The sequence below is a fragment of the Scaptodrosophila lebanonensis genome, unplaced genomic scaffold, assembly GCF_003285725.1.
Source record: "Scaptodrosophila lebanonensis strain 11010-0011.00,11010-0021.00 unplaced genomic scaffold, SlebRS2 tig00000096-arrow-pilon, whole genome shotgun sequence".
Classification (NCBI taxonomy): Eukaryota; Metazoa; Arthropoda; class Insecta; order Diptera; family Drosophilidae; genus Scaptodrosophila; species Scaptodrosophila lebanonensis.
Window position 1 is genome coordinate 2,558,318 of NW_022060567.1, and position 17,847 is coordinate 2,576,164.

Genomic DNA, 17,847 nt, shown 5'->3' on the forward strand with positions numbered 1-17,847 from the left:
CGGTATTATCCAAGTTGTTGACTTGCCGGGTGCTCAGCACTTGTGCACTTGCACCTCTGCACACGCCTTTTATACGGCTCAGTTATCAATGCTGACCGCCGATTATATCTGGGCGCGCGCCACACTCTCGCGCCACTCTCTCTATCCATCTCTCTCACTCTGTCACTCTCCCTTTTACGCCTGCCTCTTTGATAAACACAAATTGAATGCCCTGTAGCAGGTGATAAGGCATATTAACCCGTTAAGAAAGGTGGGAGTTAGTGGGGTTAAGCTCTCATGGGCTCCATTCGATATACTTGGTAATATTTCGGATTGTCAGGTCCAAATACTGACCTTTTCTATTTCCTATATAGAGCGGCAAAATAAAATGGGCTACATTTTATTGTCGTTTTCGATGAGATCATTATTCAAGTATGCATTCGACTTTATACGATTAATTTAAAATTTGAAATATGATACAAATAAAAGAAAAAAATAATTAAAGCTAATTAAAAAAAAAAACAAAATGTCAAAAAAATTTAATTAAATTAGAAATAATTATGTTATGACCAGCTGTGGGGCAAGTATAAAGCTTATAAATAAATAAGCAAATCGATTCTCCAAAAACAAATCGATTCTCAGCAAAAATATTAAACATCGATTCCGAATCGATTCTTTTTGCAGCTCTATTACTAACCGCTTTGAAGCAGATTATTTAAACTCCACACCACTTAATTTTATTTATTTAACTGAACTTAACCGACTGCATTTTATTTAAATATTTAAATCACTTTTTTGTCCGCGTTTCCACACAAAACAAAAATTTAAAAAAAAAAATTGTGAATGAAGTACGCGGTATTTTTTAAGTCCCAATAATTGACAGTTTCTCGCATTATTTTAAAATAAGAATTGCTGCTCGAAAAAAGAAAATGTTCTTGAATAAAGCCATCAACTAAGTTTAACCGAAAACGGCTCTTCGACAAAGAATGCAGTCTCTAACACAAAAAGGTAAAAAGATAAAGCTGTCATGCTGTAAGCCAAACATACAAGACAGGAAAGCTAGCAAAGCAATGAGGATAACGTTAAGGAAACTCTTTAAAAAATATTTCACTTATTTTATAGAATAGTGATTCGTTTTAGATTAGAAAGAATATCATAAAACGGTGACATACAGTATTTGCAAAATTCGGTAAAATTGCGAAAAATTTGGTGTTTTCTTGTAATAAATACGCTTAGCAACAATCTGCAATCCGTCGATCTGATTGTAAATCTGATGAGAAAACAAATACGATCGAAATATTGTAAATAGAGCTTTACACACAAACATGTTAGAGTGTATCTCCACATACATACTACAAGTATATACATAGATATAGCAGAGCGCAATCAACCATCAAATTGTTATTTGTTCTGCGCTCTTTGATAAGCATTTTGTGGCTTACATGCTAGCTGTGGAAGTGTTCTGTATTATTTTCGAATGGCTTGTGGCCTTTAATCGGCCATAATTAGGTTTTTGTCAGCGCTAAAAATAGGCCACTCGAGTGCTAATTGAACACATTTATTTTTGTATTAGACATACATACCTTAATACCCAGACAATAACACCCACGAAGGCAATGCCGACTTCAAGTACCATATACCTGTTCGCCATTTTTGTAGCCAACTTGTTGTTCATCAATCAGGGTACGATTGCAATCGCAACTACTTACTGCAATTGCCATTTTTTTCAATTGCCAGACATGTCAGGTTGCCGGCGTGTGGCCAGTTTATCAAACAAATTTATCAAACCTGAGGAAATTTTTGTGACGCCATTTACCCCATTTGTGCGAAAATATTGATCAATTTTTAGCGTACCTGCGTCGCAAAGGCAGCACTAACGCTTTGATTGGAAGTACTGGATAAAGATCTGGAATTAGTCACCTAAATTGTGGAATTGTCCAAAAACCATAAGTACACTTGACATAGGTTCTTGTGTTCCTACAGGTAACTTGAAATTTTAATAAAATTCTATTTTTATAATTTTATTTTGGCTGGTGCTTTCAATTTTCCCAACAAAGTACTTTCTTGCGACCCTTCACTGAAGAGTGTAGAGTACATTGTTTCTAGTCCGATAACTACATCATATAGCTACTCCAGAAAGGACTTGTACGATTAAGAAGACTTTTCCACCCACCAATACATATATTCATTTATTAAAATATTGGCAACACATTAAGCATGTGTTGTTATCCTATGAAAATCTATATCGTATATAGACACAGTATATGGCCGATGATTATGAAAGATTACTGCTTTTGTATGTACGTTTAGGGTATATAGCTTTGGCGCAGACAAAGATAGCTTTATATCGTTTTAAACATTAAATAAGATCGGGTTTTTTCTGTTGTTCTAATTTATAATTTCGCTGATTGAAGTCAAAATATCATAAACATCGCATTTGTATTTTATAGTCGCATAATTAAATTTGTGAATAATAGTATTATTATAATACTACATATATATTTATTTGCGCTTTGGATTTGCTTCACAAAAATGTTCAAAGTCACATCTTATTTTGACAATTTTTAATTTTGATTTTTTTAATTCATCAACATTTTCTACACATAAATACCGAGATTAGCTTTCCAAATTGTTTTTCACTGAGTTTTTTGCGCACTTCGTCAGCTATGTATGTGCAGAGCATCGGCATTTCCGGTTAAACCTTCACTTCGAGTTGTGCCATTAAGATAAAACTTGCCAAATGGGTAAATACGTTCGAAAAGAATGTGATAGCAGAATCAAAAATTCAAGAATGTGCCGCTTTTATCCTAAATTTAATTTCGAGCGTCATTTCATGTAAAGCCGTTGCTCTGCAACAAATCAGTTAGCACATGCATAATCCATCCGATGAATTATATATACTCGTACTACAACATCTGGCACATTATCTACATTATACATATACATGCATACGTAAACTCCCAGTATTTGTTTTTCAGTTGGCTTTTTACTTCCGCCTCGGACGCCCACTTCAAATTATTTGCTTAACTTTTAGTCGGAGTTCCTTGTATTGTTTTGTAGTCTGTTGTTTTCTGGAAAACAGTAGTATGTATCATGGTATCTACAAGAATCTATATGTATAGACATATAGGCGTAAGTGTGTCACAATACTTGTAGACTTCAATGCCGACAATGGCGTTATTTCAAGTACTTTTCGGAAAGAACTACAGCTAGTTGTCAAGATGAAGTGGTTCCAAAGTACCCAAGACGTAAATGGATATACTACTTAGGAGGCCTGACTCCGTCTATAACATAATAATAATTTTTCGAATTACGGGAGTTATGAAAAACACATTCATACATACATTCTCGGGGTCAGGAAAATCTGGGTACCACGTTTGGTTCTTCTAACTCCTAAACTGACAGACGGACATGGCTCTAGCGACTCAACTTGCCATCCTGATCAAGAATGGATATAGTGGGTATAACGTACTATATTTATGCAGGACTAGAGCCTGCTCGACTCACGCATTCTCTGTTCCTGTCTTACTTTAAAATCTGTAATGCAACTCCAACTTCCAACTTCGTTCCTTCATTTCCCATGCATGCTAATAACCACAAATTCCGGTAAATTCTTAAAGGTAGCTCCTATCAAATCAAATAGTAGTATATAGTTGCTATATAAAAAACACATTGTTAGGGAAATTGTGATAGTGCTTCTCATCAGAAACTAAATTCAGTATACAATAATATAGCCAGATATGGGGAGCCCATATCCAGATGCTAGGTAAACTCTAGAGATGTAATAATGTGGCATAAAATCGTAAATACAAGTGCTCCGAGCTATCTAAGTATATGAAAAATTAGGCTTGAGTGCCTTCGAAATACCCAACAATATAAATAATATACATCACCAGCTTGGCTGTTCTTTATTCATGATTGTTCTTTAAAAATATGTAACAATTTAAAATGTCTGAAGAACAACAAAATCCATTAAACTCTAAATTAAAAACAAAAATGGTTAAGTAGGTTGATTTTAAATTTTATCAAAGAATAGTGTTATGTTTTTAGAAAAATAGAAAATAAATTAATGAATAAAGAACAGTATATTTTAATCGTTTATAATATTTTACGGGTGGATCCACTCAATATTATTATTTATTTCGAGTGCACGCAAGGACGTAGCTTTTACCAAAAGGGGGGGCCAAAAAATTAAAATTTTGATTAAATAATGCACGATGCATTTAAAAATTAATTTATGCATATGATCAATGAAAAAACTTCAATAAATCCAATAAGTCATAATAATGAACGTGTGGTGGACTTTATAAGGAAAAATTTTTTGTAGGGGGGGCAACGGACCCACTCTGCCCCTGCCCACGCCCTTGAGTGCCACGCACTATTTAAACATTTAGTTCCAAATACCAAATTGAATGCACTTTAAATATGATTTGCGAACTCTCCATCACCTCATTTAAAGCTGCGGAATTAATAAACTAATTGCAGATCGTCTACGAAATCGGCCGATGACAGCCGCTCGATATGCAAAATCTAAGCTCCATGCTCCCATATATTATAACTGAATATAAGCAAACAAATTATGTAATATTTTATAATTATTCGGCGAATGCGATCGCATTATAAACAAGTATTGCTTTTCAATCTCTATGCAATTCTTGTAGGCCTCAATAGGCGTTCATTTCGCCATATCCTATTGCAATTTGCCGATCAATAAATAACGCTGCTGCTCCCATATATTATAACTGAATATAAGCAAACAAATTATGTAATATTTTATAATTATTCGGCGAATGCGATCGCATTATAAACAAGTATTGCTTTTCAATCTCTATGCAATTCTTGTAGGCCTCAATAGGCCTTCATTTCTCCATATCCTATTGCAATTTGCCGATCAATAAATAACGCTGATTAAATGTTTGCCACTTTGAAAAAATGGGTGTGTAGCTGCTTTAGTTTTTTTTCCCCCCCACCTTAGCCTTGATACACTGAGTTATAAGTTATAGCACACGCAAAAAACAATGTGAACGTTTTAATCTCTCAGGCGATACCAACACGAGTGCTTGCAATTATTTTTATATTTTTAATCATTCCCATTATTTTGGCAATACCAAGAACATTCTTTATATCTATTTAGCCGAGAAGTTTCTTCTATAAAACACGTCGATTTCAAAAACGTTTGCATCCAGAACTCAAGATCATCAAGAATGGCCGTCAATTAACTAGCTGGGTTCCGTCTTTCATATTATAAGTACAGTTTTTATACCCTGTACCCAAAGGGTACAAGGGTATATTAGTTTTGTGCGAGTGCACATGGAACACACAGAAGGAGGCTTGGTAGACCCCACAAAGTATATATATTCTTGATCAGCATGACAAGCCGAGTCGATATAGCCATGTCCGTCTGTCTGTCCGTCTGTCTGTCTGTATGAACGCAAGGATCTCCGAAAGTATAAGAGCTAGAATAACCAAACTTGGTATACAGATTCTACTGAGACCGAGAAAGGACGAGTTTGTTCATTTTTTCTGATCCACCCCCCCACTCCCCCCCTATTAACGATTTTCTATAACTCCCGTAATTCTTGGAATTTTGATTTGATTTTGGTAGTCACATTAGGTTAGTAATTATATATCTGTATACCAAGTTTCATTATGATAGAATGATCGGAAAGAAAGTTATAGCCATATAACCAGGCCCAATGCACACATACATATGTACAAGTACATAAACACGCATAAGGCACGATTCTGATGTAAATGTAAATGTATCTATGCATGCATGGAATATTTTATATTTAATTTAGTGAATTAATTCAATTAATTTAGTTAATTAATTAAATTAAATTAATTAATTAATTTAATTTAATTAATTTAATTTACTTTTTTGTGGGGTGGTACAGGGTATTTAAGAGTTGAGCCTGCTCGACTTTAGCATTCCTTTCTTGTTTTCAAACATTTTCAAAGAATATTAGAATCTATTCGTGCATACCGTATATAAACTTTCAGAACATATGTTCCTAAATATTGAATCTTTTAGAAATTATTCACATCCAACGGACGATCTTATAATAACATTTTGTAGAAATAAAATGTTTGTGTAAATGTTTCTTTGTAAGTTAAAATAGGGCTCCAGAAAATGGGAGAGTTTTAACAGATATGCTAAATATCTTTTAATTAAATTGTATTCTGCACGAAAACTATAGAATATTTGAAATCATATTCATGGACATTAACTATAGTAAATATTTCTTTGAATAAACAGAATAACCACGCTTCATTCCTGAAGCTTAAATATTTATATTTTTTGGCATTTTTCGCATAACTTCATTAAAAACTGGCTGACGAGAAGAGCAAACCTTGAATGAAATCTTTTTAATTCTATTTAATATAATTTTTTCGAATGCTACCAATAACAGAATAATAGGAACAACTGATCCCAGACCATCAACTTGATCAGAACAAGGTTTCGAGCTCAAGGAGTACTGCTCTGTAGTAATTCAGCCTTCCCGGTATCGTCTTCAGTACATATGGATGCCTCGACTATACTGCAAAGGCAATTCGGGAGCTACTTTCGGGAGCTACTTGTATGAAGAAACACTGATAACGGAAAGAAAAAACAGGAGCCGAACCTTTCTTGGACTAGGGAGAACGTGTACGCAAAACTTGATGATTTTACAAGTAGATCTTTTACCTGAGAGTCCTTGCATTTGTACAGGTGGGTGATATACTTGTATATTATACTCTATGGGTATAACCAGACCTCCTTCTGCGAAATACATTTATTCGCAATCAACTAATGAACTGTTTAATGCTTTGGGGTAATTTTATTTTAACACCCAGTTAAGCCCCACAGAGCATATATGAGTATATTTTTGATAATCATGTCTAGAGCTTTCCAAGCTTGCTCCTGTGGGAAGGACTTTTCGCATCAAATCTTCTGTTTGATCGCACTTCTACTATTCTATGTTTCTGCAATTACTAATAGCAACATTAAAAGCACTGCCATGCCGAACTATTCACTGATTTATGAATATCCTAATCAGAATTTAGTAGCTATTAAATAAATTGATTGGCAATCCATGCTATACAAGTATACTGTTCCTCAACTGAGTTATTCGATAGATAGTTGGCGTGGGCATTACCCTTGGAGGTGGTGGTATTGGCGCCGTATCTGTGATTCGCCATTTAAGGGGATTAAATAGATTTATGTGCCTGCTTCAAATTGTGCTTCGAGTGCTGTGCGCGTGAACTTCTTTGTTGATCATGTGGGCGTGCAGCTCACAAGCCATACACTATACTTCGTATATATTGGCGTCATGAAACTTTGACAGTGCTTCGCATATTAATATGTACATATATATTTAATAAGGTAGTTCGTATTTAGACTATTCACACAAAAAAAACAATCGATATGTAGGTACATTAGTTAGCTATTTAATGGGCGATCTAGTCGCTGCCATAGTATTGGGCCTGGTAGGAGAAGTTCTCGGTCTGACTGGCCTCCAGGACAATGGAAATGAAACGCTGTCCAATGCCGCCGGCCACAACGAAAGCATTGCCGTCGCTGCTGTCCTGTGTACAGATGACCTCCACGTATGTGACAATGGCACCCACACCAGCTTCGGGATACGTCAGCTGGAGGCTCACATCCTTACGCGCCGGATAGGCGTAGACATCAGCACCCTGTGCCACCAAACGATCGCCTAAAAGTGTGTTACAATGTCTGATTAACAATATGTTCAATATAATTGAAATCAGCTGCTTGCTTTTGGGCGAGCTGAGAACTTAAGGCCTGTTATCAGTCAACTACGACGGGTGAGCTGCAGGCCTTGACTTTGATTCGTATCAGCCTATAGGTTTCTAAATTGCTCCACGTAGCGAAAAAATGTGTGGAAATATTAGAAGTCAATTGAAAAAACTACAGTGCTGACACAGACTGATAAATAAAATCTGATGCATAGATTTGATCGCTTAAAAGGCTAGCTATAATATATCTTCCTCCCTGGTTCCAATAACATATATTTCTTCTGTTATTTAAATTATTATTATTATTATACACTCTATAAGTAATTTTTATAACCCATACCCGAAGGGTAAAGCACACAGAACGATGGGCGGCACATGCTTGATTACGATGACAAGACGAGTCGATGTAGCCATGTTCGTCTGTCCGTCCGTCCGTCTGTCTGTATGAACGCACGCAACTCAGAAAGTATAAAAGCTAGATTAACCAAACTTTGTATTCAGATTCTCCTAAACCCGAGAAAGTACGAGTTTGAGTTTTTTTTCGGTGCATCACCCAGTCCCCCGCTATTTACGATTTTCCATAACTTCGGTAATTCTTCGAATTTCGAACTCAAATTAAATTTAATTATTACATCCAGTTAGTGATTATGTGTCCGTATGTCTAGTAACATATTCTTTTTCTTTGCTTTGTAAAAAATAAAAACCATCAGATTGAAGGAAGTCTTTGCTTGATAAATACAAGTATTTTGTTTATACAGATATCAACACTGAATACGGTTATGGGAGCTTGTTTATATAAACAATTCTGCTGCGAATTTGAAGTAGAATCGCAATACTATACGTATAATATATATATGCCTCAAAAGTGATAAGAATTTGAAAAAGTTTTGATTGAAAAACAGTGTAGCTAGTGGAGATATCGGAATCAGGTTAGATATTAACTAACTACTACAGGAACGTACGAGTATATTGGATATTTAGGAACTCACCCGAAACACGTGTGCCCAGCACATAGCGCACAGTCTGTGTACCAGCACGTCCCTTGGCAGGGGCCTTCACCAAGCGCTCCATCTTCAAGCCCGGATGCTTTGCAGCAAACTCTCGCAGATCCTTGACGACGAGTATGTTGCGCTGCTCGGTGGGAGCACGAGGCTGTGAAACGCCCGCACTGGCGCCGGCCAAGACGCAAGCGAACAGGGCCAAGAAACAGAAACTCAACTTGCACATTTTCCTTAGGATTTTGGAAACGGGGAAACTTGTGTGATTTAGAAATCAAAAGTGTGTACCAACTACGTCGAACTGAGAACGCGGTATGAGCCATGCTTTGCAGCCTTGTTTATTATTTATACGATTTCGACGATGCTACCAAATGAAAGCATTTGATTTGATATTTTGTTGTTGCTGTTTTATTTTTTTTTTTTGCCTCTAACTCGGCCCTTCTCCATGCTCGTGCGTTATCAGCAGAAGTGACAATTTTCACAGACAACAACAACAGGAGCAGCACAATCGGAACATCAAGTGTATGGGGCGATAAGGACAGCTGTGAGGCAACCGAATGCCGATGCCCAACAAATTTAACTTCAGTCAATTAAATTGAACAATATTTTTTGATATTGTTCTGTTTTGTTTTGTCATTGCGGCGCGTTCAGATCTAATCAGAATTCGCTGAAAGAGACAACGACCCGACGCAAGCACAGTATAATATTTCAGATTCTGATCGAACATATTGCCCAAATACGCAAAATATTTGAAATTTATGTTTTTTTAAACACGCACCTCTATTTTCCCGAGATAGAAAGTTAAAAATTGTCCACATACATACTTATATTTGTACGAGCATTTAGTTTGTGTATTTTCAAACCTCGCACCCAAAGAGTAAATGGTTATACTTGTATAAGGGGTATAAGAAGTGATCTCTGTTTTCCCGAGCTAGGAAATAAAAAACTGTCCTGTATTTGTTTTTGATTTGTGTATTTTAAAACCGAAGACTTTGCATGCCTCGCACCCAAATAGTAAATGGGTACATAAGGTGTATAAGAAGTAATGGATCCCATAACGTATACACATACCCCTGTAAAATAGTAATGAGTACGTACAATGCATGAAATAACGTTAAAGCCAAAACCAAACATTGTTGGACTTGTATTTGTTTATTTTTTTGATGTGGTATTTAAAAGTTGTGCTAGAAAACAAAATATCAGGTTTCACATAATTCTTATTATATTAAAACGACCAATAGAAAAAAATTATGTGTGCAAAATAACAAAATATCTACAAAATACTCATATGTACTCAAAATGTATGTTGACTAAAAACTAAAATAGTATCTGCATTTCTAGTATGGTATAATGTTTCCATTGTGCTCCTTTCCCAAAGGATTCACCCTTTTTTTAATGCAACCGATTCAATTTTTGCCCATTCCGCTACTGCTCGGAATATGCATTATTTTAGCAGAGAGTATGTATCAGATCCTCTAGAGGAGCAATATTAGTAACGAAGTGATCTCATTGTTGAAAAGACCTAGAACAGGTGCTCGAGAAAGGCGAATATAATTGTGATTTTCATTAACTGTCGTTTTTCTGATCGTGCAGTTTCATAGCGTTTGTTGAACTCTTCAGGACATTCCTGTAATCTCTACCCACGTGGAGTTTTTGTTACTTCTGCTGTGGTTCAGCTATGTACTGCCCACAAAATTATCGCAGCTACATACGTATTTAATGGGGGTTGTTTTTACCCTGTACCCGTGGGTAAGATTCGTTGAAAGCCTGTAATAGGCAGAAGGAGGCATCTCCAAACCCCTAAAATATTAATATTCTTCGTCAGCACGACAAGACGCATCGATAGAGCCATATCCGTCTGTCCGTCTGTCTGGATGAACGCCTGGATTTCGGAAACGGTTGAGCCTACATTCACCAAACTTGGTATGTAGACTCTCCTATTAACCAGACAACACGTATTTATTTAATATTTTTCTGTGCTTATAAAAATATTTTACCCAAAGCTGGCATTTATGTGTTGCTTATAAAGTCTCAACCATAATCATCCCTTTCGGTTCAATATATACTGGTAGTATTAAATGTTGCTTAAAGGACTCTAGCAAAGAGATGGGCGGCTACGGGCGATGCCAGAGGATTCTACTCAATTAAAACTGATTATAGAAAATGCGGTTTGATATTCATTCAAAGCATCTATAGTGATGGTACAACATATCCAACGATCGATCCTTACGTAATTATTTTGTATTATTGAATTTTACAGTTACTTGATTTACAATTTTTGTTCGCCTACATTGCCGAAGTAGCACACTGTGCAGTGTACATTCATACCGTTTGTATCTAGTTGGAGTCCAGCTATTGTGTTTTATTGTAGTTGGATGATAAACAAAAGGCATAATTTGACAACCGGTAGCCAAAAATGCACGGCAATTTTGCGTTCAATTAACGATATCATGTCTTTTTAATATCACTAACAAATTAGCTCTACATATGTCAAGCTATATGTCAATGGGAATAGAGACCGTCGAATCGCATTGAGATCTATGGTATTATAAACACAAAAAACAATTCATATAGTTCGCGGAACATTATCAAAACATTCTAGACTTTACTGGAATCGCCTCCCTTGAGTGGCGCTCTTTCTTTCTTGCCGCCTAATTAAAGCACTCGTATATACGAGTATACGAGTATTTGAGAATATTTAGCAAAACCCCCCTGTCGTCTGACAATTTTGTTTATCAAATTTCCAAAAGTGTGATTCATGACCGCAACTGAAGTGAAGTGGTAACTCGCTTATCTATTCCAATTAATGGCATTAGTTGAAAGACTTTTCAGCACAGTATAGTCCAAATAATGCGGAAATGTCATTAATCACTGATTTCACTGCAAAAATAATGCCTCTGAATTATACCTTCTGATTAAATGCCAATATTTAAATCTTTCATTTGTTTATATAGTAGGCAATCAGAATTCAATAGAATCCTGTTGTTATTTAAAACTCAATATTGATCAATCGCATAACTGCTTTTTTAAGGATCGCCGACAACACTGAATGGTGTTGTTTGAAAGCAACTCTTTTATCAACTTTATTAGGAAGGAACCCATAATTAATTAATTCTTGAGTCGAAAAAATATAGACTCCAAACTTTTACGATAGTTTAAAAATAGTACTGAATAATTGGTGGGGTGTCGCTCATGAACGAAACTACTTACTTAAAGAAAAGTCCATTAATATGTATCTGTACCTGGAGACATCTCACGTTCATCTCATACAAATCAGATAAATAGAACGTGATTCGAGATAACATTCGGAGTAAGAACATAAGTACATATATACCATTATTTAATTTCCAGAAACTTACACCAATTCATCTGAAATATGAATAAGCAGTGACTCGAACAGGATATGGAACATAAAGAAATGACGAAACGGATTCAAACTCTTTTCATCTTTACATACATACATATGTTATGTGTATGTATTTACAAAGTCTTTAAATGCTAGAGTTACATGCCCGATGTTGAATAGGGTATATCTATTGTGCAGCGTATATCTATTTATTAGTGATATCATATTGTTAAATATTGGTTCGTCATACCAAATACTGCGAACTTACTTATTTGTACCGCAAACATCCGTTTAATATATTTTAATTCATTCTAAACTAGTATACGTTTCTTATCTGAAATTATAGGGTTATTTCTTTATAACTAGGATAGATATGCACAACATTTTCTATTCAGATTTCTTTGGCTTTACCCACCATTTAGTTACACGTACAGCAGCTAATTTATAGCTAAGTTAAAAGTTACAGGTCCGGAACTTCTCCTAACCAGCAGATCTTATAACTTGTACCCAAAGGGTGAACGGGTATACTAGTTTAATGTGAAGGTAGGTAACCGATAGAAGATATCGTGAAAATAGCTATATTCTTCATTAGAAGTCAAGGTAGTATGGGCGGTATTATGTGACGAAGTATCCATGATCACCCTAGATCAAGATCCCTTTTTTTTGAAAATGGGTTCCAGGTTTTTAGGAGTCGGACTCGCTCGACTCTAGCATTCCATTCATGTTTACGAATATGAAATGCTTAATACTTTTAATGTATGTTTATTTATTGTTGCTTTTTTCAGAGCGACCCTGAATAAGCATTCCATTGACACAAGACCGTATGTTGATTTAAAAGGTCATTGTGGAAATACATTTTGTCCATTGCTATCTCTTGGTACCCTAAAGATAAAATTTCATGGCATTTCTGGCTATCCTCATTCCCGACCACTCTAATTGGTGAGTAAGGTCCTCAAAGAATTACGGATCCCGAAACAAAACAATTGTCTGAAGTGCAATTCATGTATGGAAGTAGAAGGTATTTGCTTACCTGCTCGAACAAAATGTTATCGGTTTTTGCTTCGTTTTTTGTTTTTACATATCAGTTGACATATCACTAAGTAGTATAATTTTGTATTCGGTGCTCGGAGCAAACTTGTTTTCGAGCAGACTAAATGCTTATCTCATTACGCTCTACAAAAACACACTTACTTTGCGTGTATGTAGTATGTCGTCTACCCACACCAATGGAGCACACATCCCATTCCAAATATACATACCACGCAGATGTATATAATTATATAGTAGTTGCGATTGTGATTTGAACTTGGGCTGCAGACCGAACCGACACAGCATAATGGATGCCCTGTCAGTCTTATCTGTCATGTTGGTCGCATAGGCGATTGGAAAAATATGTATATATTTGTATTTATACAAGTACCCTTAATGAAAGAGATAATATGTAGCATCACAAGCTAACCAACATATACATATGTATAAGTAGGTGTATATACATATAGTAAGCAACAAATCGAGACGAGGTACGAAAGCTGTTTAGAAAAACGTTTATTTCTATTTTCGTTATTCAGACTTATAGCTTTAAACTTATTTATATATACTATATGTATATAGGCGTATGTATAAAAAAGTCCTAAACGTTGGCTATGCTTCGAGAACAAATTTTTAAAGAGACAACCCACAGACATACGAGTACGCACAACAATCTGTGTGCGCGCACAGAATGCCGATAATATACATATCCACATACACTCGTACACTCGTAACATATTGCTTAATTCAAGTTAGTGATTAGGTAAAATCAAAAGGTTAAGTTTAAAGCAGAAATTGGCAATGCAACCGATATACAGGCATGGATGCTTTTTGTTTCAGTTTTGTAGAGCAGTGGAATGTCGAGCACAACATGTCGAGACGACAAATACGCTCTCTCGCTCTCTATCTCTATTTAAACATAAGTTTACAAATTAAAGAATTATTACAAAATAATAGTATTGTTAACATTAATCTTCAGCAAGGATGCTTAATTGATATTTTTCATTCTGTTGCTCGTAAAATTACAGTTATTCATATATATTTTTTATTTGTTTGTCAAGTGTGTGAGTGTGATTCAGTGGGAATTGAATTTGTTAATAAAAAATCACGCCAAGAAATTATTGCACGTCGTCGCTCTACATAATTCTCCTATCCCCCTTTTTCGCACACACGCATTCGTCTCGCTCACTCATATTCATGAATACTCGTACAAAAAAAAAAAAAAATGGTAAACAAAGTTTGATGTTAGCTCATCGCTCTCTATAAAATACACACAAATATCCAACAACAATTCCATTTTCACTAAATTCCTTTTGTCTAACTGCCGGCCGCGCCTATCCCATCCCCGCCCCGTCCCCCTTTATCGAACGCTAACGCTTGCGAGCGTTCGCTCTTGAAACCCTTATGACATATTGCAACATCCTTGTTTTCCATAAGATCTAGCTGTGCTTCCTGTGCTCATTCAGTGCGCTGGCTTCTACCAACGTGGACGTATCTCCTTGAACCACCATTGCTGGTAGCTATCGTTCACATCGCAGTGTCCCAGCGATAATTGCTGTGTCGTTGGATTAAGTGCCATGCACTTCTTATGGACACGATGCAGCAGGTGCTTGGTATGCTCGTTATAGCTCCAGGGGCCGTCCACAGTGCCCAGGCGACATACGGCCAGCTTGATGCCCTGGCGATCCGCCTCGACACAACGCTCACCGACGCCCAGCTGTCCAGCGGCATTCAGTCGCACCAGTTGGTTATTGCCGCCGCCATGGCAATAGGTTAAGCCCATAATCGCTGGCGGCTGATGTCCCATCGAGTCCAGGCAGCCGTCCGAGGCAACAGAGCGCAGTTCCCCCCAATGCAGGTTCGCCGGCAGTCCGGGGAACTTGTCGTACACATCGTAAGCAATGTTATCCATAAACCACTGGAAGGATTTGCAGTTTAGGCGCTTCTTTAGAGCCAACTGTTCTGTAATGTCGCCCATATCGAGATAACGCGCCAGCGGCTCCCTCGTATAGAAATACTCTTTGTGGATTTCATCGAACCAGGTCTCGATTACACGTTTATAGTTGATTGTGATCAGAGGTCCCTTCTTCTTGCTGGCCAGCTTACCAAAGTTGTAAGGCATAAAGCCACGATAGACGTGACCCACACGGGAGCACGGAACCCATTCAATACTGCCGCCGCATTGCCAGATCTTGAAGCTCAACTCAAAGTTCTCACCGCCCCAAACCAGCAGTCCAGGATCGTAGGCGCCCAGCTCCAGGAAATACTCGCGATTGATGGCAAATAGTCCACCCGCATGCGTGGGACTGCGATAAGGCTCTGAGTTATGAGCACGACGACGCTGCTCGCGCCGCGGTACTTCATTCTCCTTATAGAGCATTCCCCATTCGAAAATGCCGCGGAAATGATTGTCACTGCCATAGACAGGGCGATATTCGAAATTCTTATGGTCGATGCCGTCGATAATGGGCACAGTCATGACAGTACGATCACGATAGATGGGCGCCAACAGCGGTGGCAGCCAATTCAAATTCACTTCACAATGGGCATCGAGGAAGACAATCACCTCACCTACAAGAGATCAAATACAGGGATTGGCCCAATAATTGGGAGATTCATTCGGCATTCTACTCACCCGTTGCCTCCATGGCGCCACGGGAACGTGTGCGTATCAATCCCTCGCGCTCCGTATTCCGTATGACCTTGACCAGACCATTAAATTGTACCACATAGTCGTCGAGTTTCTTTTTCAGATTTTCCTTATCCGAAAAGTCATCGACCAAGATGATCTCGTGCAGCATATGCTTGGGCGAGCGATCAATAACAGAGTGGACAGTGCGCAGGAGCACCGAAAAGCCCTCATTGTGGAACACAATGATGACGCTGGTCTTGGGCAAATCGTACGGATAGTCCCAATGCTTGCATTCCTCAAGACGTGTGTCCCGCACAGAGCGATGCATTGAAATTTCATCGGAGCAGGCAATGTTCATGCCATATTCCATTTCGGAAGCATCCGCCTTGTTCTTTTTATCTGCCGACAATATGTACGCATCGCCATTTTCACCCGGACCGGTACGTTTCTTCAGATTCTTCGGTTCAAAGTTGCCCAGACCTTGGAGGAGGGTGGCGGAGAAAGAGAACAAAAATCAATTAGCGTTGCAAAAACCCAAATACAGTTGTACAAATAGCTGACTACTACTAGTAGCTACGAAACTAAGTCACGATAAAGTCAACTGCTGATATGATATATATTCATATCTACATATGTATATGTATGTATGTATGTATGTATGATGGAATGAAATATGAAAGCAGAAAGTTAATGGAAATACCAATGCCATGTTCTTGTGGATTGAAGAATGCCCGAAAGACAAGCGGGTCTTGCGCTGGAGGAGCAGGGGTGGCGTTATTGATAAATTGATGTCCACACTAAATCGACATACCTTCAATCAACTTGGGCACCTCACGCGGTCGATTCTCCAGCCGCTGATGACTAAACTTGGCTCCGCCAAAACGCGTATGATACGCCTCCTGCACCCGCTTATGATGATCGCTCCAGTTCGCCAGCAAGTAGAGGAGCGGCAATATGACCAGCAGGCACAGGGCCAGGCGGCAAATGCGACCGCTGCGTATGTTGCTCACACGCATTCTGGAGCAACAGCGCGGCGGTTCCAGCAACTAGGACGGCTACGACGGGACCCCCGAAATCGAAAATGCCAGTATATGAGGGTATGCGCAGCCACTTTCTTGTTGACGTGTCTGCGCCTCTAAAATGACTACGCGACTTCAATGCCAATGTAAGTAAGCGACGATTGTGATGGCGGCGACACGCTTTAAGCCAAGTTAACACCGCGAGCAGACGAAGCAGCAGCAATGGGAACACGCAGAAGAAGAATTTTCGTTTGCTTGGATGCTTTGCTGTTGGCCAGCAAAGTGTTGTGTGTGCGTGCGTGTGTGTGTGTGTGCGTGGTGTGTGTGTGTGTATATGCGAGAACCAGGTGAGCGAGTAGCGGCAACGACTGCCAACGAATTTAACGATCAAAAGCAACTTGCCGATAATGGCAAGTGAGCGTAGTAACAGTAGCGGTTTTAATTCCAATTTAGAACAAATACAAATTCCAAAACAATTACTTGCAGTTGCATCCCACTAACAGCGGCCAAGCCGAAAAACCCACCAAGAGTTTCCACTCACAGCGCAAAATAAAACACACACAACCGCGGTCTCTAATGCAAGTGTAAACAAAAAGTAAATTGAATAGTGGTGTCAAAATAATGACAATGCACCGAAACCATCGAAGGTCTACAATCTATTTCTATCGATGGTCACGCAAACAACTGTTTGATTTCAGCACGGGAAAAAATATCGATAGGCAAGTACCATTTCGTGGACAAATAAACGCGTTTTGCCCAATTTAGTACGTTTGTGTGCGCGCCATCTACAATAGAATACTAGCGCCACCTATGCGACAATTATAGACAAAGTACAAGAAAAAATAACGATTCGTAGAACAAAAAACCGCTCAATAACTAATTATTATTTATAAATTGAATGAAATTATTGCAGTTACAGACGTAATAAGTCGGCTACATTATTTTCCTGACTACTATTTTCTGTACTTAAAAGTCACATTACTGTCATTGCAAATTACTTTTAAATAACTCGTTGCTTTATCAACTGAACACTTGACATAGATACTATATACATTAATTGTCTGCAATGCGTCTACATTTTGGTGTGAAACTTGAGAAAAT

At 37.8% G+C, this 17,847-nt stretch overlaps 2 protein-coding genes across 2 annotated transcripts; both read right to left on the reverse strand.

The window, feature by feature from the left end:
* Positions 1–7,310: 7,310 nt before the first annotated feature.
* Positions 7,311–9,026, reverse strand: LOC115627565. Its single transcript, XM_030523288.1, has 2 exons — positions 8,712–9,026; positions 7,311–7,679 (listed from the first exon to the last, which is right to left on the reverse strand). The coding sequence occupies exons 1-2, from the start codon at positions 8,947–8,949 to the stop codon at positions 7,423–7,425; spliced, it is 495 nt and encodes a 164-aa protein (XP_030379148.1). The 5' UTR covers positions 8,950–9,026; the 3' UTR covers positions 7,311–7,422.
* A 4,565-nt stretch (positions 9,027–13,591) lies between these two features.
* On the reverse strand, positions 13,592–17,259 carry LOC115627468 (N-acetylgalactosaminyltransferase 7). Its single transcript, XM_030523140.1, has 3 exons — positions 16,539–17,259; positions 15,731–16,207; positions 13,592–15,666 (listed from the first exon to the last, which is right to left on the reverse strand). The coding sequence occupies exons 1-3, from the start codon at positions 16,741–16,743 to the stop codon at positions 14,573–14,575; spliced, it is 1,776 nt and encodes a 591-aa protein (XP_030379000.1). The 5' UTR covers positions 16,744–17,259; the 3' UTR covers positions 13,592–14,572.
* Positions 17,260–17,847: the final 588 nt, after the last annotated feature.